Source organism: Rhinatrema bivittatum, chromosome 5 (genome assembly GCF_901001135.1).
Source record: "Rhinatrema bivittatum chromosome 5, aRhiBiv1.1, whole genome shotgun sequence".
In the NCBI taxonomy this organism is placed as follows: Eukaryota; Metazoa; Chordata; class Amphibia; order Gymnophiona; family Rhinatrematidae; genus Rhinatrema; species Rhinatrema bivittatum.
The window spans coordinates 100,636,291-100,662,111 of NC_042619.1; the positions used below are offsets into that span (position 1 = coordinate 100,636,291).

The 25,821-nt window shown below is 44.0% G+C and overlaps 1 protein-coding gene across 1 annotated transcript in view; it reads left to right on the plus strand.

Annotated features, from left to right (window-relative positions):
- FRY (FRY microtubule binding protein) overlaps positions 1 to 25,821 on the plus strand; it is a 496,652-nt gene that overhangs the window by 427,045 nt on the left and 43,786 nt on the right. The window contains exons 50-54 of the mRNA XM_029602654.1: positions 1,692 to 1,766; positions 2,445 to 2,618; positions 8,113 to 8,313; positions 10,092 to 10,238; positions 24,035 to 24,201. Of these exons, the coding sequence (XP_029458514.1) occupies positions 1,692 to 1,766; positions 2,445 to 2,618; positions 8,113 to 8,313; positions 10,092 to 10,238; positions 24,035 to 24,201 (764 nt within the window). The remainder of the gene's footprint in view (positions 1 to 1,691; positions 1,767 to 2,444; positions 2,619 to 8,112; positions 8,314 to 10,091; positions 10,239 to 24,034; positions 24,202 to 25,821) is intronic.

Here is a 25,821-nt window from a genome sequence, read left to right on the forward strand (position 1 = left end):
CGCCAGGGGATGGCCCCTGTCGGTCCTCGTCATCAGGAGGAGGTTCCGGGCGAGAAGACCCAACAGGACCTTCACCTATACCAGCCCACGTTCCCCACAGGTTGAGCCCTTGGGTACCAGGGCCAGCAGGACTTAGGCGCGGGTCTCTCGAAGACAGAGAACCAGGAGACAGGAGGCTGAAGCTACGTCGGGCGTACCAAGGGTCGAGGCAGGCTGCTGACGAGAGTGAAGAGGAACGGGTCAAAGGTCAGGACAGGCAGTAGACAAGCAGAATTGGAGAGCCAGGCGGAGGATCAGGGCAGGTGGCAGTCAAACAGAATCCAGAAACGAAGCAAAGGTCAAACCAGGAGAGCAATCCGAAGGATAGAGTAGCGAGGCAGGAACTCCAGTTCCTGCCTCGCTAAGGAACAGGCCTTCTGCCCGCCAAGGTGAGGGGAGCCTAACAGTAGAGGGTGTGCTTTTAGCCACATTAAAAAGAGGCAGTCCTAGGGAGTGCGTTCATTAGATTTTCAACCCCTTCCTCTCTGCCACCCATCCAGATGGAAAGAGCAAAGGTATACAGGAGCCTCGTAACGCATGAATTTCTATACTTTCCAGTCTTCAAACAGGTAAAAAGTACCTACAGACGTTGCACCAATGCAGGCAGTTTTAAAATTACCCCCTAAATGTTAAATAGTTTCCACTCACATGAATTTTAATCCAGCTTTAGTTTCTCCTTAAATGACTAAACCGGAAGTGAGACTATCTCATGGAGTAAGAATTTCTGCTCTAGGATTAACATGGAACTTGTTTAGATCGAATTAGAAGTGTATCTGAACGTGGTATTACTGGTTTGGCCCGATTCTTTAATCTTTTTTTTTCCAGAGTATAGGATATGAGAAGTGGTTTTGCATCACTGAAAACAGTTCCTGCAAAAGAAAATTAAAAAAAAAAAAAGTGTTTCCATAATACCTAAGAACTTTGACCCGAGGTCCCTATTTCTCCCATTAAAGAAATACAAACACTACAATCGCCTGCGTCATCATTCAGGGATTTTAGAGATGGAGCAAAACACAATACGGTGTGCCAAATTACTAGGGCTTTTTTATTTTAATTTATTTTTATACACAATTTTCCCTTCGTTATTTTTATGTGCCACCACCTCCAGAGACAGGCAAATTACAGACGTTTCGTCAGGCCAAGAGCTGCCTGGAGGGAAGTCTCTTCTGAAGCAATCCCTCAGTATCCTTCTATAGCCAGCAAGGGCTGCCGCAGCATGCAGGTGTCTTCCCTTGCTCTCCAGGCCTCTGTGGCTCCCTTAGGCCCTGTGCGCCCTGCATTATAGCAGACCCAAACGTGAGTGTGCTGCACCACAGTGATCTTATGTGGTGGTGCCCATGCTAGCACTAAATCACATTAGAGCTTTGAAGCCACCAAGAAGACTCTGACAGAACTTTTTTTGTTTCTTCAAAATGAAAATCCATTTAATGAAAAGTAATAAAGAGTCTGGGAGCAGAGCAGACAGGAACTGCCACTCACTGTTTCACCACTCCTTGCCATCCATCTTTTCTTGGCTATTGGGATAACAGTATTGACTTTTTAAAAATCTTTTCGGCTGCTTGTGCTATTCAGTGTATAATTTTGGAAATTTAAAGACAGATATTAATTGTTACCAGAAGGAGACTTTTTTTTTTTTTTTTTTAATCTTGCAGAAGAAGACCCGGGAAAAGTTGGTGAATGTTCTTGCTCTGTGTGGTCAAGAGGTGGGCCTAAGCAAAAACCCTTCAGTAAGTCAAAATCTCAAATACTGAATACTTTCTGCATGTGCAATGGTCAATTCATTTTACCTTTATGAAATGGAATTTCAGGCCTTTAGCCCACACCAAGTAGCCCTTCGATTAAGCTTCTCCATTTTTTCATATGCTCACTTACGATTAATTAGTATAAATGCTTGTAATGCTGCATTAAAGTATACTCTGCTTGAGATTAGGCGTTACAATGTGGGCTCCCTTGCTTTGAAAAAATTAATGTATTGCTGTTTTTATTTTTTCTTCTTTCTTTTCCTCTTGATGAAACTCACTAGAGAATTAGTTATTACAAAGCAAGATTTATTATCCTGCTGTTGACAGTCTATCTTGCCGTGCTTTGCCATATTAGTACTCTTCAGTTTCGTTACCATAAACATCTGTTGTAAACATTTAGGAAACATCCTATCTGCCACTATTAGGCGTCAGATAAGTTGTGTTATTGGACCTGTTCCTGCAGAATGAAGCTGAATCTTTGTACATATTTAATCTGAAGGCACCTATCCAACATTAATAATAAAACAGTACTCTAAAAATAACAGCTGGAGGAATTAGGTGTGTACTGGAAGTACAGTCTTCCTGATAACCAACTGCAGCTTGTACTAGCAAAAGCCAGCAGGAAGAGCAGCCTTTCTGAAGAGAGATTTCTTTTGGTGGCAGGTGATTTTTTCGTCCTGTGGGGATTTGGACCTCATGGAGCACCAGACGAGCTTGGTGTCCTCCGAGGACGGCGCGCGGGAGCAGGAGATCGTGGACGGCGACACGAACAGTGAGCAGCAGTTCCGAGTCTTCAGGGACTTTGATTTCCTGGATGTGGAGCTGGAGGATGGAGAGGTACAGTTGTCTGAACTTGTTTTCCCTGGGCCACAGCATAGGCAGATCAACTTTACTTACCAGCAAGCCAAGTTTTTCTTCTGCTCTGTGAAAGTTGAGTTGTGCAGTAGAAAGGTAAATGTGACTTGGTTGTCCTTTTTTTTTTTTTTCTGGTGGAGTCAGGGTGTGAAGGCAGAAGTATTGTGTCAGGGCACTTGTCTTAATCATTCACTTTGTATTCCAAGTGTAGATCTAGAACATACATAAATCCCCAGCATTTCCAGGTACTCTGGAAATGTGTTCCTTACTTGATTTCATACTAGTTAATACCGAGGTCAGACTGTTAGTGCAACAACTGTATCTTTAATTTTTGGAAGGATTATTAAATAAATGATAGATTGACATTATGTACTGTAATAATACTAGGGTGAGAATATGATGCCAACAGTAATATAGCAATTTAAAATAGATTTTTTTTGTTTTTGTTTTTTATTTGTTGCATCTGCTATCCAGGAACTTCAGGTAAGATACTGCTGTTTATAACTCGGATATGCTAATCGATAATGTGTGGTGCTGTAGCATTGTAATTTCAGGTAACATAGGGCCAAATTTACTAATAGGTTTCTTTCTCCTTGTGCTTGTTGGAAAAGTGCTTAGTGGATGTGGCCCATAAACCTTATTCTTCTTTTTCAGAGATTGCAAATATGTGTAGAGAGTGTTTTGAAGCTGACCCATGCACAATTAGTTTTGGGTGTTGAAAAATAAGGCAATAAATGTGTTGCGCCCTAGATTTTCATGTTTTCTTAGAATGCATGGGGTATTTTGTGTTCACAAGGAATAAGACCATTGCCCAACAATGGCGTGACTTGGATTAACCAGGGCCATGAGAGTGTGACGTGAGGTTGTCTTTATTTATCCTCTTGGCATGACCTCTCTTATGTGCTAAACTTTTGTTTGGTTTTTTTACAAACGTGTACTTTTAAATAAGGCCTTTTAACTTGGTCACTCAAACATAAAATACAACTGCAAAAGAAAACATAACCTTTATTGAAAATTCATGTTCCCCATAATTTGGGGCTTATCATATACAATATTCTTTCATGCTGGCTCCCAAAATGCATGTTATAACAACCATGGAGGCTGGAGGAAAGCTGGGTATGGCCTCTTCTGATCTTCTTAGTAGCAAGGGTCAAAGGGCATCAGAAGAAAACCCCCAACAACAGGGAAATACTTTTTTTAAAACCAAAAAAGTTGTCTTCCCTTGCTAAGGGTATGCTGGGCTTAATTTTAGTTTCATGCATCTCTGGGGATCAGGAAGGAAGTAGAGAACAGTTCAGATTGAGTGGGGCAATTTAAAGTGCTTCTTTAATGAGCAGAAATAAAACATTATTTGATCCGAATTCAGCAATCCAAAAGAATTGTCAGCTGTATAAAACTTTGCTACTGCTGCTTGCACTAGCCTTTCTTGGAGAACAGTATTTCAGATTCCACCTTGCCAAAGTTGAAAACTTGTCAGCAGCAGTGCCAATTGTAAAGGCTTCAGCTTTAGCTATTGACCATGTGTGCATCTTTCATAAACATTCATAAGTCAATTATCTTTAAATAAGTAGAAATATCAAAAGTAAATTTCTCCTTCACTCACTTGCTTGGATTGGTAAAAGGAACTGGGTGGTGCTGGCCCTGGGATTAGAAGGGAAGGATGGTATTCAGGGAAACGCAAGAGTCTGGGGGTAGGGGGAAATGGGAATTTGGGGGAAAGCTCATTGTTTTTTAATGGTAGCTCGGAAGCTGACTTGCATGTTCTTTCTTCAAGCAACAATACTAGGAAAAATATGGAGAGAGAATTCAGATGAAAATTGACACAAAAGTCATTAAGATCGTCATTTTATTTTGTGACTTGCTTGTCAGTCCCAGTGCAATATTATGGTTTAAAATTTGGCTTTTTTTGAAAGTCCGTCCTACTACTTGGCCACTTCCACCATAATGCATTCAAGTAAATAGGGGTCCAGATGTGGGACCTTCTCAGAACCCCCATGCAGGCAACGCACTGATGTAAGGACATTTTTAATATAACATGAACAGGTAAAAGTGGTCTGAGGGAAGCACATTTTTCAAAAGAAGTGGTATAACCATAATGAAAAGTACACATCTTTGTTCCCAAAACTGTAAAACCATTAAAAAAAAAATGTTAGAAGAAAATTAAGAAAATATGGGACTAGAGGCTAATTTTCAAATGGAATGCTGCAGTAAAGTAAGGCTCTACCCACAGAAATGGCCCTTTAGGAAACTGAGCTACCGATACGTGTGTAAAATTATGCGCACACTCACACACTGACTGCGTGCAGTTTTACATGCATAGGGGAGGGGCGTTCCAAGGGGTGGAGTCTGGGCAGAGTTGGGACTTCTGTGCATACCTTTTGAGTTTAAAAAGCATGCACATAAATTCTCTTGACAAAATTGCACACACCAAATAGCAGGTGTCATAGTGCATGTATACCTTTGCTAGGATAATTTTCAAAGTGGCTTTATATGCATAAATCCACTTTGAAAATTAGGGTAATATATGTACATATTTGCCAGTTGACTTGTGTGCAGTGTTCAGTTTAATCTGTTTTGCTATACCACCTTTCTATAAAAATCAAAGTGGTTAACAATATATAATAAAATAACACAACTCAAAAAATGAACATATCATACCATAAGCAATAAAATACTACAATAAATATAAAAATAATAATAGAGCAACTAAATTACAAATTCAAATAAGCTTAAAACAATAATAAATATAATAAACATAAAAGCAGCGCTAATATGCAACTTTCAGAATCCCAAAGTCTCTTTAGGCCTGTATGATTGTCTTGATTATATTGTAAGCTCTACAGAGCAGGGACTGTCTCGTTATGTTTTTGTACAGTGCTGTGTGCACTGAGTAGCGCTATAGAAGGGATAAGTAGTAGTAATAGTAGAATATCAGAACAAAGAAAAACCCCTCAATAATTTAATTAAAAGTCTGCTTAAAAATCCAATCAGTTTTCCTGAATTTAGGATTATTGATCTCATTGTGAATTTCATATGGTAAAAGCATTCCATAAGTATGGATCTTGATAGGAAAAGGCAGAATGCTTTGTGCATTCTAATGTGACTCTAGAAGGGATCACAGTGAGATCCTTTTGAGATGGCTGTAAGGCCTTCGGTGGTCTGTAATGAATCAGTTCATACTGTAGATGACCTCTATGTAAAGCTTTAAAAACTAAACATAGGATTTTATACTTAAGCTGGTATAAAATTGGGAGCCAATGTAATTTCTCTAAATCAGAGGAAACATGATCATGTTACAAAATTACCCCTTCAGAACAAAAGGATCAGTAGAAGCAAGAAAGAGGAAAGCTAATACTTTGAGGAATACAGTTGTACTGTAACATTATGTTAGGAAACAAATTAGAAACATGTGAGTGAGTTGGAGAATTACTGTTCAGCTGTACTGGGGACTTGCATAACTTAATCGCAATTAGAATGAGTGACTTTCTGTAAACGTCATGTTGAATCTGGACCTATAAGTCTCCGCCAAACCTGTGTGAATTTCAGGGAGACTATTTTGAAAATGTACCTAAAGGCTTATTAAAACGGCAGGATGTTTGGTCCACTTCATCATTGCCTCCAGGAAATAAATGTGCTCCAGTGTATAAACAATAGTTATGGAATGGAAGTAGAAGGGCCAAGTTGCTGCTTTAGCCATTGTATTTTGCATATTCCTTCAGAACAACTGCATTTTGCACCTTCAGCCTGCAGGGGTGAATTTTCAAATGCTTAGATGCCTTTTACGCAGATAAAAATAAAGTTACACACACACCCCCCAGACATACCTAGCAAACAGGCTGATTCAGTAAAGTCTGCGGGAGAGCGGACGAACGCCCACTCGCCTGTGCGCGCGATTCTGTATTTAAATTAGGTGGTGTGGTAGAAACGGGCAAAAGGAGGCGCTAGGGACACTAGCGCATCCCTAGCGCCTCCATTTGACCCGGAGCAGCGGCTGTCAGCGGGTTTGACAGCCAACGCTCAATTTTGCCGGCATCTGTTCTCAAGCCCGCTGACAGCCACGGGCTCGGAAACCGGACACCAGCAAAATTGAGCGTCCGGTTTTCAGCCCGACAGCCGCCAGCCTATTTAAAAAAAAATTTCTTTTTTTTTAACTTTTTTTACCCTTCGGGACCTCCGACTTAATATCGCCATGATATTACGTCAGAGGGTGCACAGAAAAGCACTTTTTACTGCTTTTCTGTGCACTTTCCCGGTGCCGGCAGAAACTAGCTCCTACCTTTGGGTAGGCGCTAATTTCTTAAAGTAAAATGTGCGGCTTGGCTACACATTTTACTTTCTGTATCGCGCGGGCATACCTAATATGGCCATCAACGTGCATTTGCATGTTGAGGGCGCTATTCGGTGCCGCGGGTTGGGCGCGCGTTTTCCCTTACCCCTTACTGAATAAGGGGTAAGGGAAAACGCGTGTCCAAGGGCAGGTTAACAGGGCGCTCCGTCGGAGCACACTGTACTGATTCGGCCTGTAAGTTTTTCTGACAAGTGTATCTGGCTAACTGGAGTTTTAGCCGCCAGAAAGCATTTGCATACTTTTTCACGTAAAAAAAAGAGGTGCTTCAGGAGGAGTGTTGGAAACCACACAGCTCCATTTCAGTTTCAAAAATGTCCACACGTGGTGGGCGAGCCACTAACTGGCATGCTTTACACCATCGTTTGAAACCACATGCGTACTTCTAGCCACATGAGAAGCCGGCTATCAGACACAGTGTACATGGGTACTGAGTGTCTGAAAATCATCCGCATCTGTATGGGCGTACATTGCCAATTAGGCCACCCTATTGAAAATTCAGTGAAACATTCCTAGGCATGTGTATCCAGGTAGTTTTAGGACAGTATTTTCTCCTACCAGACTTACCTGGCTAAGTTTTTCTGACTAGTGTTGAATATTAGCGCTAGCCTGACAAATTATCATCATGCCCCTGGGAACAACACCCGCCCTGCCTCTTTTTATCTGGTTACATTTTAGCTGGATAACGACTTACCCTACTAAAATGTATCCACTCAGCAGGTTGGGAAATTTAAAACCTAGCGCTTGTCCAGGTAACTCAAAATCTGGACAAACCCTTTGAAAATTGACCTCCAAGTAGAATTTTCCAAGAAATAAGATGTGTCTGCTAGATGGACACTAGATTGTTAATATAAAAACAACTAAAACGTCCTGCTCTGTTAGTGAGTTGTAAGGGTTTTTAACTCCTCAGTAGCTTGCAAGAGATGTATGCAGAGATCTCAGGACATGCGTGCTGAGGCAGTTCCTCATTATTAACACTATTTAACTTAAGCCAGTAACAGTGCCTGCACCGCAGACTTGTGCGCGTATCAGTCATCAGTCAGAAAATGCTAAATGTGCCAGATTTGTATGTAAGCAGCTGCATGAGACGTTAGAGGATAAAGAGCAAGCTTCCACTGCATGTGATTTCAGGGTGAAAGTATGGACAACTTCAACTGGGGAGTTCGTAGGCGTTCTCTTGACAGCCTGGACAAGTGTGATCTGCAGCTGCTGGAGGAGAGCCAGCTTTCGGGAAGCACACCCAGTCTGAGTAAAATGAACCATGAGGACTCAGATGAGTCATCAGAGGAGGAGGACCTTACAACCAGCCAGATCCTGGAACACTCTGATCTAGTAAGTCCTTTACAACCGGTTAAGAAGAGTCTGATTTTATATCTAGACCTATCCACCCTTCTTTGCCTCCTTTCTCTTTTTTCTCTCTTGCTATCTTTAACAATAAACATATATATGTATGTATGTGTGTAAGTATGTGCATGTGTGTGCGTGAAATAAATCAGACACTAAAAGATGAATTTTAAAAGCCCAGTGTGCACTGAAATTAGGGGATGAGCCTGTATGTTGGGCCGGCGTGTGCGAGCAGATTTTAAAAGCCATCCAGATATGCGTGTATTTGCAGCTGCACACACAAATGAAATGTTTTTTAAAAGGGGTGGGGAATGGGCATAGTCTGGGGGGGGCATAGGCATTCCAGGATTGTTACTTAAAATTTACATGTAAATCCTTATGCCCACTGGCATGTGCCGGGGTCCTATACCTCATAACTTTACTTCTGCTATATATGACATGTAAATTGTAAAACAAAAAAATTCTAGGCAGATCAGCAGGCTTTTAAAGGTCAGGGCTAATGGGGGGACAGGAGACTAGTAAAATAAGGGGGTTTGGAAGTACCATCCCTTAACTGGGCATGAACTGGGAAAGCGGCCAATGGCTTCGATTTGCATGGCTTTTAAAATCCCCCTACTTACTCAGTAGAAGCGGCATTTGCACGCCCAGGCGTACATCCACTTAAAATTGCATGCACTGTCAGCTATTTTATAACGTGCGTGCATATATGTGCATATGTTATAAAATGGCCACATCCCTGGGCGCGGGCCACCAAACACGTGCACATGCGCGTCCGCACGCCGCATTGAAAATTACCGTCTCTGAAGTCAATATTCAAAGCACATTCAGCGCTAGTTAGCCAGATAAGCAGGACTTATGTGGCTAAGTAGTGGCTGCTGAATATGCATAGTTGTGCCACTTAATATACATCCTAACTTAGCCAGATGAGTTCTAACGGCTAACAGGGTCATTCATTATTTTGTGATGTGCCGGTATCGCGGCGTAAATATTAAAATGAGGTGACGGGGAGGAGTGGAGGCAGGGTTTGGGCAGAGTAATCTCCCGGCAGCGTTGTGAGTGATATTGTTTTTCACATTATCACCGGCAGCACCACGGGAAACGACGACACCTTTTCCCGTGGCACTATGGGGGCGATAGTGTGCGGTGCGACTGTACCACGGCAGGTGAAACCGCACCGCCGCGATGTGGCCAGCTGCCCACTATCGTCCCCCACCCATATAGCAGAATGATGAATCTAGGGGTAAGTTACTTAACCGGCCACTTTTAAATATTGACCCCCTAAATGGTTAAGATACATCAAAGAAAATGTGACTGTTTTCTGTCTTGTTGCACATTTGGGTTTCTTGTTGATAAAAATGGGAATGGGAACTTGAATAAATATTCAAACACAGGAAGCAGCAAATCTGATAAGTGGAGCCTTAATCAGGCAGCAATTCTGTGCTGTTTCAGGTTTTGTTTATAAGGGACTGATCTGAAATCCGGGAGACTTCCTAATCTACAAGAAACAAAACATGCTGTAAATGGTTTCTAAACCACACATCTGGTGTGGCACTTTTGGTTTTAATTTTGTTATGTTACACTAGAACATAGAATCTTGTTTTCTGTGGATGTGAAAGAAATTATAAAAGTTTAATGTGAAACTGTAAAGGAATGGCAATGCTAATTCTGTAATTTGACAAAGTTATGCCATGTACACATCGTGAATGTAAATTATGCTGTATGGACATCAGACTTACTACTTGACTTATTATTCATACCTTGAACAGATCATGACCCTGTCCCCCTTGGAGGAGTTAAATCAAATGGATTCACCCTCTACGTCATGTGACACAACCTCTGCCGACCCCCATTCCCTTCATGCAAGAACTCCTAGCTTTGAGGTGTCTAATCAACTACTCTCTGAGGATTCTAAGGTGATGGAGTTTGGGCAGCTAGCTCATAACAGTTTCTCCTGATTTAGCATTTTGTAAAGGCTGTTCTTTCATTTCTTGAATTTCATGATTGGAGTTGGATGCATGACACAACTAAAATCAGTCTACGTTCTCTCTTTCTCTGTCGTGCTACAAAAGACATCACTTCAGATGATGATATCTGTGGTTTTCTTCTGCGATGTGAATGACTTTGTCATTCATACTAGTGGAATATTGTTGAAGTGATGTTTTCCATTTATTTCCCATATCTGCAGGGGAGTTTTGTGGTGATATTTCCATTTTCCTCATTATCCAGAAAATTAAGGTATCCCTTAAAGGCCACAACAGAGAGAAAGAATACAGATATCTTAAAATACGTGTATTCTTTACAAATTCCATGTACCCTACATACAAGAGAAATAAATCTGCCAACAGATAACTTTATGATATGGAAAGGGCAGGATTACAAGACTTAATGATATGGAAAGGGTACTAATGTTGGACCTGATAGCATAAAAAGGATTCTGGTAAATGTGCTAATAAGCAAGGAAAGGGTCCAGATTCTTTGAGGCATCTTCTTTATCATTTCCCACACTTTCTTTTTCTGGTTTCTCAGTCTGTTTTTCTCTTTTTTTTTCCTCCACTTGCTCTTCGTTTTCTTCTCTGTCACTTTACATTTGTCATTATCCCATACTTTATCTCAGTCTTAGCCTCATTCTTTTTCTCCCCGCATCATTTCTTTCCCCAAAGTCATTCCCATCTGTTTTCAAAATATCTTCATCTCTTCCAACGCCTACCTCTCCTTCCCAGTCCAATATGAGCTCTCCATGCTACTCTGCCCCATCTCTCTCTCTTCCTGGCCTCCCAGCCATCACCTATTGACCCCTAATCCAGTGTTTTGAAAGATAAGGCCTGCAGGCCAGTGGCGGCTCTCGCTGACGGTGCGGCTTCCAGTTCCCGTTTTTTATTCCTGTCATCACGGGGCAAAGAGGAGACTTCCGATGCAGGCCAGTGAAGCACAGGAGGGGACTCGGTGGGCCTGCACTGGCTAAAGAGCAGCAGGGAGGGTGGGACGGAGGAGGCAGTGGCCTATGAGAGGGATGAGACAGTTTCAGCCAATGGGAAGTAGGTGGTACCTGGTGATCCTCAGCCACGGCCGGCATCCTTCACTCTCCCTGCAGCAGTCCACATCTGCTCTGGCCTGGTAGCATAGGGGCTGCCTAAGAATCCAGCCCACAGTAAGGGAAGGTACTGCAGTGGGGAAGGGAGTGGAATTTGAGAGAGGCCGTTGTTATAGGGAGGAGTGGTGGTTGAAAAGCTGCTCTGCCGCCAGCGTGTGTGGGGGGGTGGGGGGTTTTCAGAGGCTCTTGCTGCTATGGGGAAGAAGGGTTGATAGGTTGCTGCTCCGGGGAAGAGTGGAGGTTCAGAGACTTGCGTTGTGAGGGTTGGGATTTTAGCGGCTGCTGCTGCTGCAGTGGGAGGAGGTGTGGGTTCAGAGGCTGCTGCTGCTGCTATGGGGGGAGCAGGTGGGGAGGTTCAGAGGCTGCTGCTGCTGTGGGAAGAAGTGTGGGTTAAGAGGCTGCTGCTGCTGCTTTGGGGGGCTTGAGGGAGAAGCTGTGACTACTGTATGTGGAGTGGGGGGCTACTGGTGGGATTGAGACTGCTGAGCATGGGTGGGAACTTTGAGAGAGACTGGAGACTAGTTGAGAGAGAGAGAGAGGTAGAGGCTGCTAAGAGAAAAAGAGTGGTAGCATTAGATAGACGAGAGTTGAGAGAGTGATGAGGACATGTCATTGACATACGCTGGTCAGTATTATTGTTGGCCCACAGCCCTGCATGGGAAAAGCTGTCCATCCTACTCCAGCCCCTTTGGATGAAAAGTGGCCCCCACTCAAACATTAGTGAAGACTACTGCCCTAGCTTCCTTACCCCCTTCCCCATGAGCCATCATCTCTCTCTCTTCCCACCCTCTACCCCTTGTCCTCTCAGCCATCAACAGAGCCCTTTGACCTCTGTCACATCCCTTCTTCTTTCCTACTCTTCCAGGTCACTCTTCTGACATAATTTCTTGCTCTTTCTCCTTTCATCCCCCAGCCTGGAGTAACATGTCTGGCTGAACAGGAGCTGGGGTCGGTGCTTGTGTTGTATTAGGGTGTGAGGGACTGCTCGAGGTAGTGAACAGTAGGTGGAGGAGCAGAAGCGATACAAGAGAAGAGCTTCTCACTGTCTGCCCATCGTGACCCTCCGGTGGCTGCTCTAAAGCAGTTCTGGCTCGACTCCCACATAGCCAGGCTAGAAATGTTATATCTCGTGCTAAAAGGGAATAACCTAAACAAATCCCAAGTCAGTCTTATTAAATAACAAAAATAAGGCAAAAATGGGCTGAAAGTTAAAAAGTCAGTGTGTGAAATAAATGTATCCATGTAGGCCTTTTCTTTCCTTCTCTTTATATTAATCTCTCTTTCCAAAAAAAAAAAAAGGGGGGTGGTGGAGGTGGTTACTTTGGTTTCATACACAGCTGACTTTTGGCCTTTTCTGCTGTGCACACAATGCCACAAGCTGGCAGTCTGATCAATGCATGTTTCTCAGAGGTTGAAGTGGGTGTGGCAACGGGCAGCTAACATTCCTGGTCTTGCCTTTCCTGGAACAATGGGAGTCTGCATGTTTTCTATGGCATTTTTTTCCGCTGTGGGAACCCTTTGTGCTGCTTTGCATGTTAAGATTCAGTTCATGCCTTCCGTCATGCCATCAAACTAGTCCATTCTGGCCACAGTACTTTGCCATGTTTGCATAAACTGCTCCCTACAACTGTCTGAAGCAAATTGTGCCATGAAGACTTAAATCTGCCATTAAGAAAGGTTGGTAAAAAATTATTCATACTTTTTTCCTCTTAATTCGTTTAAATTGACAGCATATTTTTTACTTTTGGATCGAGGCATATTATAATTGTGGATAGGGATCAGACAGGGGTACAGGGATGTTCCTTTTGTTGGCTATGTGTAAGAAGTGCACAAACCCTAATTAGGACCAGGCCACCTTGTATCTTAGTTGTCAACAAAAAAAGCAGGCTCTGTCAGGGTCTAGATTAGAGGGGTTATTCATAACAATGTATCTGCGTACCAAATAAATAGCAGTTTTGCATTTCTGTGATAGGAGCTCTGAGCTGCATGATTTTCCACTGTAACTTAGCTTTGAATGTATTGTGGCAGTTAAGTCGTAGGTGCATTCGCGCATGGAGTTTATAAAATTGTTGTGCCTACAGGGACACACTGACTGCCATTTCCATGTAGCCTATGTGAGAAGCTGCTTCCTGGTAGCATGCATTCTAATAAGATTAGGACCCAAAAAGCACGAAGGAAGGCGATCTATAATAGCCGTCAGGATGAAAGAAAAGAAATAGATGCCTGTAGTCTTAAAACAATCCTTTATTGCAGTGGAGACACAAGGGTAGCCCGACTCTGGCCGAGTTTCGCCATTTCAAAACGGCTGCCTCAGGGGCTTACAATAATCTTCTTGAATTCATTAGTTATATATCGACTAAGAATATAGTGTGATCATATAAAGAGCTGTATGATCTCTTATGTTGCGTCTTGAAGCATTCGCGATAGCAGAACTCCACTAGCAAAGGCAAACATGTAAGCCCCTGAGGCAGCCGTTTTGAAACGGCAAAACTCGGCCAGAGTCGGGCTACCCTTGTGTCTCCACTGCAATAAAGGATTGTTTTAAGACTACAGGCATCTATTTCTTTTCTTTCATTCTAATAAGATTAGACAGGAATAAAAAAAGACCGTCTGCTCCATGTACAGACATTTTCCTGGCATCATGCTTCGAGGCCATTGCACTAAGTGGCAAGATTTTTCAGCAGAATGAGACATGAAGATTATTTTTGTGGTACCGGCTCATTTAAATAATAATCTAATTACTTCACAGAGGTAAAATTTCTGAAAAACTCTGTGTATCATCATTGGTTTTGCCATCAAAAAATATAACTACATATCCCAGAGGTGTAGTTAAGTTGTGTGAGATAACTGGCTTTTGTGAACTTTTTCATGTGCAAATTTTCTAATGCAAAATCTAATGAGCTGATTTGCATTGATTTTTCAGCTCATTAACAATTTTGCATGTACAGACGGTAACTTTTAAACAGGCGCACATGTGCGCACATTCATCGGCCTGCACCCAGGGGCACGGCCATTTTATAATATGCGTGTGTATATGTGCACATGTTATAAAATAACTTGACCGCACACACATGTGCGCACAATTTTAAGTGGGCATCGGCCTGGGTGCGCAAATCCTGCTTCTACCGCGTAAGTGGGGGGATTTTAAAAGACACATGTGCTGACACAGTTCCCAGTTTTACCAGTTCATTCCCAGTTTGCTCAGGTAAGGAATAGGACTTCCAGACTGCCCTAGTTTAATAGCCTCCCTTCTCCCCTTTAGCCCCGACCCTTAAAACCCCGCTGATATGTATGTCTGTCTTTATTTTATTACTTACACTTCATCCGTAGCAAAAGTAAAGTTACATGGCAGGGGACCTCTGTACGCACTTGTGTGCATAAGTATTTGTGCACTAATTTCAAGTTAAAATCCAGGAATGCCCATTCCCCGTCCAGATCATGCCCATAAGAACATAAGAAATTGCCATGCTGGGTCAGACCAAGGGTCCATTAAGCCCAGCATCCTGTTTCCAACAGAGGCCAAACCAGGCCACAAGAACCTGGCAATTACCCAAACACTAAGAAGATCCCATGCTACTGATGCAATTAATAGCAGTGGCTATTCCCTAAGTAAACTTGATTAATAGCAATTAATGGACTTCTCCTCCAAGAACTTATCCAAACCTTTTTTGAACCCAACTACACTAACTGCACTAACCACATCCTCTGGCAACAAATTCCAGAGCTTAATTGTGCGTTGAGTGAAAAAGAATTTTCTCCGATTAGTCTTAAATGTGCTACTTGCAAACTTCATGGAATGCCCCCTAGCCTTCTATTATCTGAAAGTGTAAATAACCGAGTCACATCTACTCATTGAAGACCTCTCATGATCTTAAAGACCTCTATCATATCCTCCCTCAGCTGTCTCTTCTCCAAGCTGAACAGCCCATGCCCCACCCCTTTTTTTTAACTTTTCATTTGTGCACGTAGCGGCAGGTATGGGCGTATCCATGCAGCTTTTCCAAGTTTTGGCGCATGCTGGACTTTTGAAATTCACCTTTGTTTGTGAACAGCTTCACAAATGCAAAATCACACATGTAAAAATGCATTGGCTCTTGATTTACTACAGGATTCAATACAAAGTCTTACTCTTGGCACATAAGATCATGTGTAACTCGGGATCAGTATGGTTGAGCACAAGTTTGCACATGTACACCCCTGCACCGGGCTTTACGATCTCTAAACACTGGTCTCTTAGATGTACCGCCAGTCAATCGAGCACATCTAGGGATGGCGAGAGAAAGAGCTATATCAGTAGCTGGCCCCAAACTCTGAAACACGATGTCTGTCTCACTGCGATTCATGGATGATGTGAATAAATTTAAAATAGCACTAAGAACATGACTCTTTATGGAAGCTTTTAATGTTGAGCTATAGTTCAGAATAACGTTAAGGAGGAAAAAACAAATACGGTCCAGCAAATTATCTTTTAAAATATATACCCTGGTGGTGTTGGCTTGTGTAAATGCGTGTTTTTAAATATTGTGTATGTTATATTGTACGCCACCACGATATGTGGACTGGTGGCCTAGAAATGCTTTTAAATAAATAAATACTGTATATATATATTTGAATACATTGGTCCCCTAAAGCCAGTAGCTGTGTACTTTGGAGGAAGGAAATATTTTTCCATCTATTACTGTGTTACGATCCAAAGCAAAAAAAAAAGCCCTCATGCTAGAACAGAGGCAGCAACTACCAGTCAAGGGTGTCAGAATCATCCGGAACATCAGCACAATTGGTGGTGACTTCCAATTATTCTGTGAAACCAGCTGAGCCCTATCCTGATCACAAAAAGATCAACTGTATGCAGAGTTTGACCTCCCTCCCACTTTTTGCATATATTTATTATACGGTAAAAGAGAAGAATCTTTCTCCTCATGTTTGAACTCATTCTTTAGGATCCTTTAAAACGTTCATTGCAAGTAAACATAGAAACATAGAAGTGACGACAGAAAAGCACCCTATGGCCCATCCGGTCTGCCCAGCAAGCTCCCATACGGGCCGATACAGTAAGGACGCGTAAGAAACAGTGCGGCAGTGCTGGGCGCCCGCTCATTTGCCGCGCACATATTTTGGTTCACATACCGCTCGATTCAGTATTCAAATTAGACGCAAATCCAAGCGGCGTCCAAAGCGCGTCAATGAAGCGGTAGGCGCTCGCAATCCATTTTACTGTATAGAGTTGTATGCAGTGCCTATACAATATCCTGGGTGCGCTGGTACCTGTCCTTTGGACCTTGGACGTCCCAGGTACCTGTCCTTTGGACCTTGGTCGTCCCAGGTCGCGGCTTCCGTTCATGGACCTTCCCGCCTGTATCCAGGCGTCCATGATCGGAGGTACCGCTGCCTTGAGCACCTGGCCGGACGTCCAAGCTGCGACCTTGCCGAGCATTTCCAGCATTTCTCAATTGAGCATTTCTCATTCTGCTTCTCAACCAAATGAAAAATATCGCCAAAGCCAGTTTATACATGCTGTCCATGGCCGCTGTCCGGTACGAAGCTGACTGAACACCACACTAACGCCAGGGACAGGGTAGGCGGTAAATATTCAGGTTAAAGACGCAGTAAATTAACTGGTTAACAGGTCGATAATTTGGGCACACGTTACTGTATCGGAGGGAATAGCTAATCCGATCAGTAACATGTCATATACATGCGGCGGGCAGAAAGGGATACGCGTCCTTTTCGGCAAGCAGTAAGGACGCGTAAAAGCCGATACTGAATCGCGGGTATGCCTTACGCATCCAAAATGTGCGTCCAAAGTGGGTTAAAAACCGGGTAACCACAGCCGCGCTTTACTTTATCGGCCCGATAGTTATCAGTTTCCCATACTTATCAGTTACTCCAACCACCAAGGTCAGGGCTCTTGTTGGTTAATGTTTGAGCAGTGGGGTTCACAAAGAAAAGTTGCATAGGAGAGAGGATATCTTTGCCTCTCTTTCTTCTACATTTTCTCCTCGAGTCCTCAGGAGTCTTGCATGCACCCTGGCTGTTGGATTTTCACTTTTACTGTGATAAGCAAGTAATAGTAAAAGCACTCGATACATTTGTTTCCTCTAACTTATCTTAAGTAGCTCAGAAAAGCTAGCAATACAAGGAAATGTTTTATTTGTCAAAAGGCATACGATACTATGACTGGAATGAAAATCTTTTCAGATCTGGATGAGGCAGACAAATTGAACATGCTCAGGCTGGGGCCTGTCAGAAACACGCAGAGGGATAATTTAGCTCAAGTCTCTTTAAGGTCAACTTAACTTTATTACAGAATGTGACCCAAGTTCATGAAAAAAGCTTGAGAAAAAGTGTATGCTGGAGGTAATTTTCAAAAGGATTAATGTGCATAGCCCCCCAGCTTTATCACATAAATGGCCTTTAAAAAATGACCCGGTGGTTGTGCAAATGTGTGTGCAAAAGTGATTTTGTGCCCACTTTTGCACACACCAGAAACAGGACTTCCGGGGGATGGGAAGTTGGGGTGGAGCATTATTTGCATGCATACTTAAAGTATAGGCCTGATTTTAAAAAGCATTTACATGCTTAAAAAACTGGGTTTTACACATATAAATGCTCTTTACCCATGTAAGTGGGCTTTTGAAAATTGCTACAATGAATGCCATTGACTTGTCCATAGGATATTCACGTGTAAGTGCACTTTGAGGTGAATTTTAAAAGCCCAATGCATGCATTAATTAGGGGATGGTGCAAATATGTCGGACTCATGTGCCAAGCAGATTTTAAAAGCCACCTGGATACGTGCATAAATGCCAGTGCATGCACATATTGGAACTTCTCAAAAAGGGGCGGGGCATAGGCAGTACATGGGACTTTAACCAGAAACTTGCACGAAAATGCTTGCACAATCCAGCGCACATTGGGGCCCCGTGCCGCGTACCAAAAAAAGTCCAAAAAAAAATTACGAGCCATTTCGGAGGGGTTTACAGAACAAAATTGTAAAGCATATAGAAAGACATGATTTAATGGAACATAGTCAACATGGATTTACCCAAGGGAAGTCTTGCCTAACAAATCTGCTTCATTTTTTTGAAGGGGTTAATAAACATGTGGATAAAGGTGAACCGGTAGATGTAGTGTATTTGGATTTTCAGAAGGCGTTTGACAAAATCCCTCATGAGAGGCTTCTACAAAAACTAAAAATTCATGGGATAGGAGGCGATGTCCTTTCGTGGATTACAAGCTGGTTAAAAGACAGGAAACAGAGAGTAGGATTAAATGGTCAATTTTCTCAGTGGAAAAGGGTAAACAGTGGAGTGCCTCAGGGATCTGTACTTGGACCGGTGCTTTTCAATATATATATAAATGATCTGGAAAGGAAAACGACGAGTGAGGTTATCAAATTTGCAGATGATACAAAATTATTCAGAGTAGTTAAATCACAAGCAGACTGTGAAACATTGCAGGAGGACCTTGCAAGACTTTAAGATTGGGCATCCAAATGGCAGATGAAATTTAATGTGGACAAGTGTAAGGTGTTGCATATAGGGAAAAATAACCGTTGCTTTAGTTACACGATGTTAGGTTCCATATTAGGAACTACCACCCTGGAAAAAGATCTAGGCATCATAGTGGATAATACTTTAAAATCGTCAGCTCAGTGTGCTGCAGCAGTCAAGAAAGCAAATAGAATGTTAGGAATTATTAGGAAGGGAATGGTTAATAGAACGGAAAATGTCATAATGCCTCTATATCGCTCCATGGTGAGACCACACCTTGAATACTGTGTACAATTCTGGTCGCCGCATCTCAAAAAAGATATAGTTGCGATGGAGAAGGTACAGAGAAGGGCAACCAAAATGATAAAGGGGATGTAACAGCTTCCCTATGAGGAAAGGCTGAAGAGATTAGGGCTGTTCAGCTTGGAGAAGAGATGGCTGAGGGGGGATATGATAGAGGTCTTTAAGATCATGAGAGGTCTTGAACGAGTAGATGTGACTCGGTTATTTTCACTTTCGAATAATAGAAAGACTAGGGGGCATTCCATGAAGTTAGCAAGTAGCACATTTAAGACTAATCGGAGAAAATTCTTTTTTCACTCAACGCACAATAAAGCTCTGGAATTTGTTGCCAGAGGATGTGGTTAGTGCAGTTAGTGTAGCTGGGTTCAAAAAAGGTTTGGATAAGTTCTTGGAGGAGAAGTCCATTAATGGCTATTAATCAATTTTACTTAGAGAATAGCCACTGCTATTAATTGCATCAGTAGCATGGGATCTTCTTAGTGTTTGGGTAATTGCCAGGTTCTTGTGGCCTGGTTTTGGCCTCTGTTGGAAACAGGATGCTGGGCTTGATGGACCCTTGGTCTGACCCAGCATGGCAATTTCTTATGTTCTTATGACCCAAAGAGTCGCTGGGCCAGGCTGGACAAAATGGAAAAGGTGTTTAGCTCGAGCAAATCTGAGCCCTCTACTCTGGCGTTGGCACCATCGATACCCAAGGATCGAGGGGAACAGATTGCCCTTGATCCCTCGGTCACCACCCTTCCCCTGAAGCCCTCAGGGCAGGGGGGTTCCAGGGATTGGCTGGTCTCAGTCTCCTCAAAGTCCTGGACTTCATGATTGTCTCCCTCATCCTCAGTGCCAGGGAAAGACCGGGCCCAGCACCAGCACAGATCCCCATCTGCACACAGGATCGAGCACATGCCGCCCATGGCGCTTGTTGCCCTGCCCCCTAACCGGCCTCTACACGAGGAGGCCCCATCCTCCCTCGATGTCGGTGGTTCAGGCCATCCGCACCAATTCCAGGCCCAGCCCTCCCCTCTCAGCCTGCCCTCTCGTCAGAGGCGTTTGAGGCGGAGTTGGATCGGTGGATTGCGCTCTGTGTGATCGGGATCTGGTGCCCCCGCCACCAATAGCGGTGCTTTCCCCAATTCTGGTGCCCATGCTGATACCTTCAAGCCGGCACTCGCATCGATGCTGACGCCTGTGCCTGTGCCGACTACAGTGACCAGGTTGGAACCGTTGCTGGATCGCCTTGACGTTCTCCTCGGTGTCCTCCCAATGCAGTTGATGCTGGCACCTTGAGATCCCTCGGTGACCCGCCGAGCACCAAAACGCAAGGCATCTGAGTTAGTCCTCGTGGGGGATTCCTTGGGAGAGGAGGGCCTGTTGGTGCCCTCTGCGCCACGAGGCCCCTCAGCACCACGTCCCACGTTCCCTGGGCCAGGGCCCAGGCCTTTGGGCCTACAGTCCCCCTGGGCCTCCCAGTGCCTTTGTCCAGGGATATGCCAGGGGGCTCCACGGCCCTCCTCTCCAGGTGTCCTTGAAGAGCTTGAAGGCCCTTATGACTCCTGGGAACAGGATACCTCCGATCCTTCGTCGGTGGACTCTGATGACCTTCCAACGGATCCTTCCCCTTTGGAGAAATGCTGGTGTTCTCCACCGGAGGACTTGACTTTGGCTGGGTTCGTCCACATGATGGCCGAGGCTGTTCCCTTCCAGCTCATGACTGAAGAGGATGCCCACCATAAGATGCTTGAGATCCTCCAGTTTGTCAATGCTCTGAAGGAGGTATTGGTGGTGCCAGTGCATGAGATTTTCCAGGAACTGCTCCTCCGGCTCTGGGAACACCCCATTTCTGTTGCCCCAGTCAACTGGAAGGCCGATGGGGTGTACCTTCTGCAGCAGGCTGTGGGCTTCGAAAAGCACCAGCTTCCCCATCAGTTGTTGTTAATTGAGTCAGTGCTCAAGAAGTTGAAGCAGTCAAAAACCCATGCTTCAACCCCACCAGGTAAGGTCAATCAAGCATGGAATGCCATGGGTAGGAGAGTGTATCAGGGCTCCATATTGATGGCTCGCATCGCCTTCTACCTCTTATACATGACCCAATATACCCAGAACCTCTGGAAACAAGTCCAGGAGGCAGCGGACGGCCTGGCGCAGCAGCCTCAGGAGGCCCTCATGTCGCTCATCCAACAGGGCCTTGAATGTGGTAAGCACGAGATGCGTGCTACCTGTGACTTCTTTGAGACAGCGGGACGTAACGGTGGCTGGTATCTCTGCCTGCTGTCTGGCCTGACTTCGGACCTCGGACCTGCAACCTGAAGTGCAGGACAGACTGGCTGACTTGCCTTGCACCAGTGATAATCTTTTCGGCGACAGGGTCAAGGAGGCGGTTGCATGGCTGAAGGACCACCATGAGACCCTTCAGCATTTGTCTGCTGGCGCCTCGGGCCCACCACCCTCTTCCAAAAGGTCATCCCAGACAGGACTGAGGAGACCTTTCTACAGGCCAAGGAAGTATTTCCCTCCAGCCCCCTGCTCCCGACCACAGCCAGGGGCAGACCCCCAACAGCAGTGGGGCCCCTGTCCACAACCAGCCCCCATGGACCCGAGTGTCCATGAGGGGGCATGTGCCATTTAAGCATGTAAATGCTTTTGAAAATCAGGCCCATAATTTTTCTGGGGAAAAATTACCCCTAAAATTAATAGGTGTGAATGTGTGGGGGTAGTTTTTCTGGGATAAGGGAAAGTACGCATGCACTTCCCTTTTGAATATTGGTGTAAAGTCTGAGAGTAAAAAGAAGCTGCAAGTCTGGCAGCAGTGCTGGCATTTATAAAATTCCCCCAGTTGTGCTGCGGCGATGGGAATGACGTTTCCACCAACCACAGAACCCTGCACACAACTTCAATCTAAGCTTCCTCAGGGAGCTGTGGCAACATCCAGCCTCCGCTGCTACAGCCAAAATGGCATGGCATCTTTTGGATTTGGACTTTGTAATAAGCAATAAAAAAAAAAGTTGCTTTTTTTTTTTCTTCAAAATAATTTACTTTCATTCGCATCATATAGCAAATGTACAAAATTGTTATTTATTTAATTTTAATCCACTGACTAATGCTGTTCTGTTACTACAGCCCAGTATCACCAGAGCTGGCTTGGGTATCATTTTTGCAGCATGAGACATTTTCTCTGGGCCAAATATCTCCAGATTTTTCTGCCACTTAAGCAGCTCAGAAATACTGGCTGTGCACTTACCACAAAAAAAAGATTTAAGGCAGTCACCTCTAACTGACGTGCTATAGGAGGGCAATTTTCAGACGGCTGACTTCTGAAACGTAAATCGCTATTTGCCTGCACAAATGGCTTTGACGGTTGTTCCATATGGACGGAGTTTCAACTGATCATTTCCTGAAATTACAGAATATTCTTGTCTAGTATTTAAGACTTATAACTGTAATATTATTATTATTATTATCCTAAATCACATCTAGACTGCTCGTGACTGCCAATTATTCAATAAGATGGTCAGTTTGGTTCCTACCCCATCCACGGGTATTTTCAAAGCAAATTTATATGCAAAAGTTTGCTTTGAAAATGCTTGGGTATTTGGCTGAGCACGTGAGCAAATTACAGCACACAAAACAGTGCTTGCTTCTCAGAAGGCGTAACTTGTGCAATGCACAGGCTTTTATAAATCAAAAAGTAGGCACTGAAATCTCAACTCTGCCCCACCCACCCCATCAGTCCCCGTACGCCTCTTTGCAGTTTGTGTAAAAGTACACGTGAAACTGGGGTCCGTGCGCACTTTTACGTACACTGAGCCCAAGGATTTTTTTAGCACAGCCATTTAAAGCCTGATTTATGCATATAAATGGCTTTGAAGATTCACCCCCTCAGGTCCAAAGAAGTAACTAACAGTGGCCAAACTGGAAGTAGCTAACAAAGTATTTTCATGGTAAAAATAAAACCAAACAAATCTGTAAACAGGGGGACGACAACCCTCAGAAACCATTTACCCACATAAATACATTTTGAAAATTGCCCGGTTTCCATGCACGCTTTTATCCGCATTGTGTGGGTGCATTCCCGGGGCGGAGTTAGGTCGGAGGCTAAGGCTTGTGTACTGTAGTTTGGCATTTTCAAAACTATTTGTGTTATTTTACACAGAAAAAGTCCCCCGTCAGAAATAACAGGCACAAATCTCTGCGGGTACTCTTTCCTGGGGCAGTTTTTCAAAGGGAGAGTGGGCTCGCACTTTCTCTTTATCAGAACTGGTGCAAAGTTGGTGAGTAAAAGTCCCTGCAGACTGCACCCATACATGTAAATCATAACTCCAGCGAAGCTGTTCCCAACAAGGCTCAGCATCCTTTCTCCATTTTGTTTTGTAGTCCTTGAATCTCGGGGGGGGGAGGGCTGTTTACATGGGCAGGGCATTTGCTGCTTGCTCAGAGTGATGGATATGCTCGCTGCAGCATTTGTTTAATCTGTTAAAATTGAGACAAGCCATTGCATGTGTTTATTGGGCGTTTGTCTGCCTTGGGGCTTATGAGCTAATGAGAGAGAGAGAGAGAAGTGTAAATAATTCAGCAACAGCAGCCCTGCAATTCCATTTTGGTCCAAGGTTAGCAATAACATTACCACATTTACAGGCAGCCCTGGTCAACTACCTCATGGCTGTGAATTCTGAATTTACATTTGTGGCTTTGATCGCTTCTGGGTGAAATAAGAGCCTGGGATATACCTCATTTACAAAAGAGGACCTACCAAATGTGCCCTCCATTCTTGCCTGTTGCTCATTAAGTGGCTGCTTCTGCCATGTAAAGGTTTTTGTCTTGACTCTCTTAGGCGGAGGCTGTCCTCGAGGAGGATGATACGATGGTCCAAGAGGATGACCTGTCAGGGTCAATGGGTGAGCTGCCAGCAGCATTCGAGTGCACCGACAGCTTTAGTTTAGAGTTGACGGAGGGCGAGGAGAAGGAAGACCGAGCGCCAGAGCAGCTCTCTCTTGCAAGGTAAGAGTGCTTACATGATTTTTATGGGTTTTTTTTTTTTGTTTTTTTTAGGAAACACAGCAAAGGTTCATTTTACAGTGGTCCTGGTTTCTACTCTGGCTGCAGTGATATGTGAAGAATTAGGCTACCCAATCATAACTTCAGTCATTTGCAATTTCATATCAGATGCTATAGTCCACTGCCTTCCACATGGAAAAAGCATGTCGTACATAAGGTGATGTCTTTGACAACTTACAGTGGAGTGAATTTTCAAAAGAGTTAAGCGTTGTAAAGCAGCATATACTGTTGCACTTTTTAAAAGCCCATTTATGGGTGTAAAACCTTTTGAAAATTACCTCCAGTATGTTTAAGCTCCCTGAACCAGCAAGGTTTGACTCTTGCTCTTCCTGCTGTATTGTAAATTCAGTAGCAAACAGGAAGTAAAGTTCTGCTGTTTCAGTGAACTTACTCTCAGTGGGGATATACAGTATATGGTGTGGGGACATACAGTATATGGTATGTCATCGCTAATGGTAACCAAATGGTCATGCCCATGTCAGCTGGACTGTGCACCACTAAAATGTAAAATAAATTCTTTAAAATTAAAAAATGTTTATTAGTTTCATTCCTTTGCTGCATCGCTGTACAATATGGTACACACGATTCCTGCCTTTGCATATTTACCACTGCAACTATACTAGCTAAAATTGAAATCAATCAAAGCACATTTTGCAATTAAAAATGTACCATAGCAACCCATGCTTCCAAAACTGGATGTGTTAATGCTCAGTTGGGTAGGGTAAATGTACGTGGAAACATCAACTAACAACTCATAGTGCTACATTTGCCTGATTCTTAAATTTAACACTTGATCGATGCCCTTTTCCCTCACGACGGCACATCTGGGTGGCTCCTTAAATTCTTTCTGGCTGTAGGGCGGGGGGACTCGGGGGGGGGAGGGGCAGCACGTGCGAGTGCACCCTCATTTCCACTTGCTGGCTGGCAGGGGCTGCCATGGTAATGGTAGCCATCTTCCCATCCTCCTTGGTCCTGACTGCACCACTTCTACAGCGCACCCTGACTGGCTCCAGTGGACGGGGGATCTGAACCCAGATCCCCCATGCTGCAGCATGCACTGCTGCAGCCTGAGCCATGAGGGCCCCCGTGCTTTTGGCACACGTTTTAGAAGGTTTGCCTAGGGTGCCTAATAGCCTTGCACTGGCCCTGGGCCTCTGGTACATGCTCTGTGGAAGCCTGGGCAGAGGAAGGCAAGTTTTAGACTGACCAATTTACTGCGCAAAATTATTTAACCTGGTAGCTGGATTTGAAACTCACCTTCCACATTATGTAAGTGACTACAAAATATTAATCACTTAGGGCTGGATTTACTAATACCTCCGGGCTCTTTGAATCCCGCGGTAATGGCTGGGGGGGCGAAGCGGGGGGCGGTGTAGTTATTCGGCGCAAAACTGGCAGCGATAAAGGTGCGTACCTTTCGCTGTCGACGAAGTCTTCACGGAGTCGGCTCCGGTGCTGCCTCGGCTCCTCCTCTTCAGGGGCTGACACTGCCCCGACTCCGCCCTGAACTTGGTATCACACGCGATCCGCTTGGAAAATGACCCCCTTAGAGGCTTATTTATA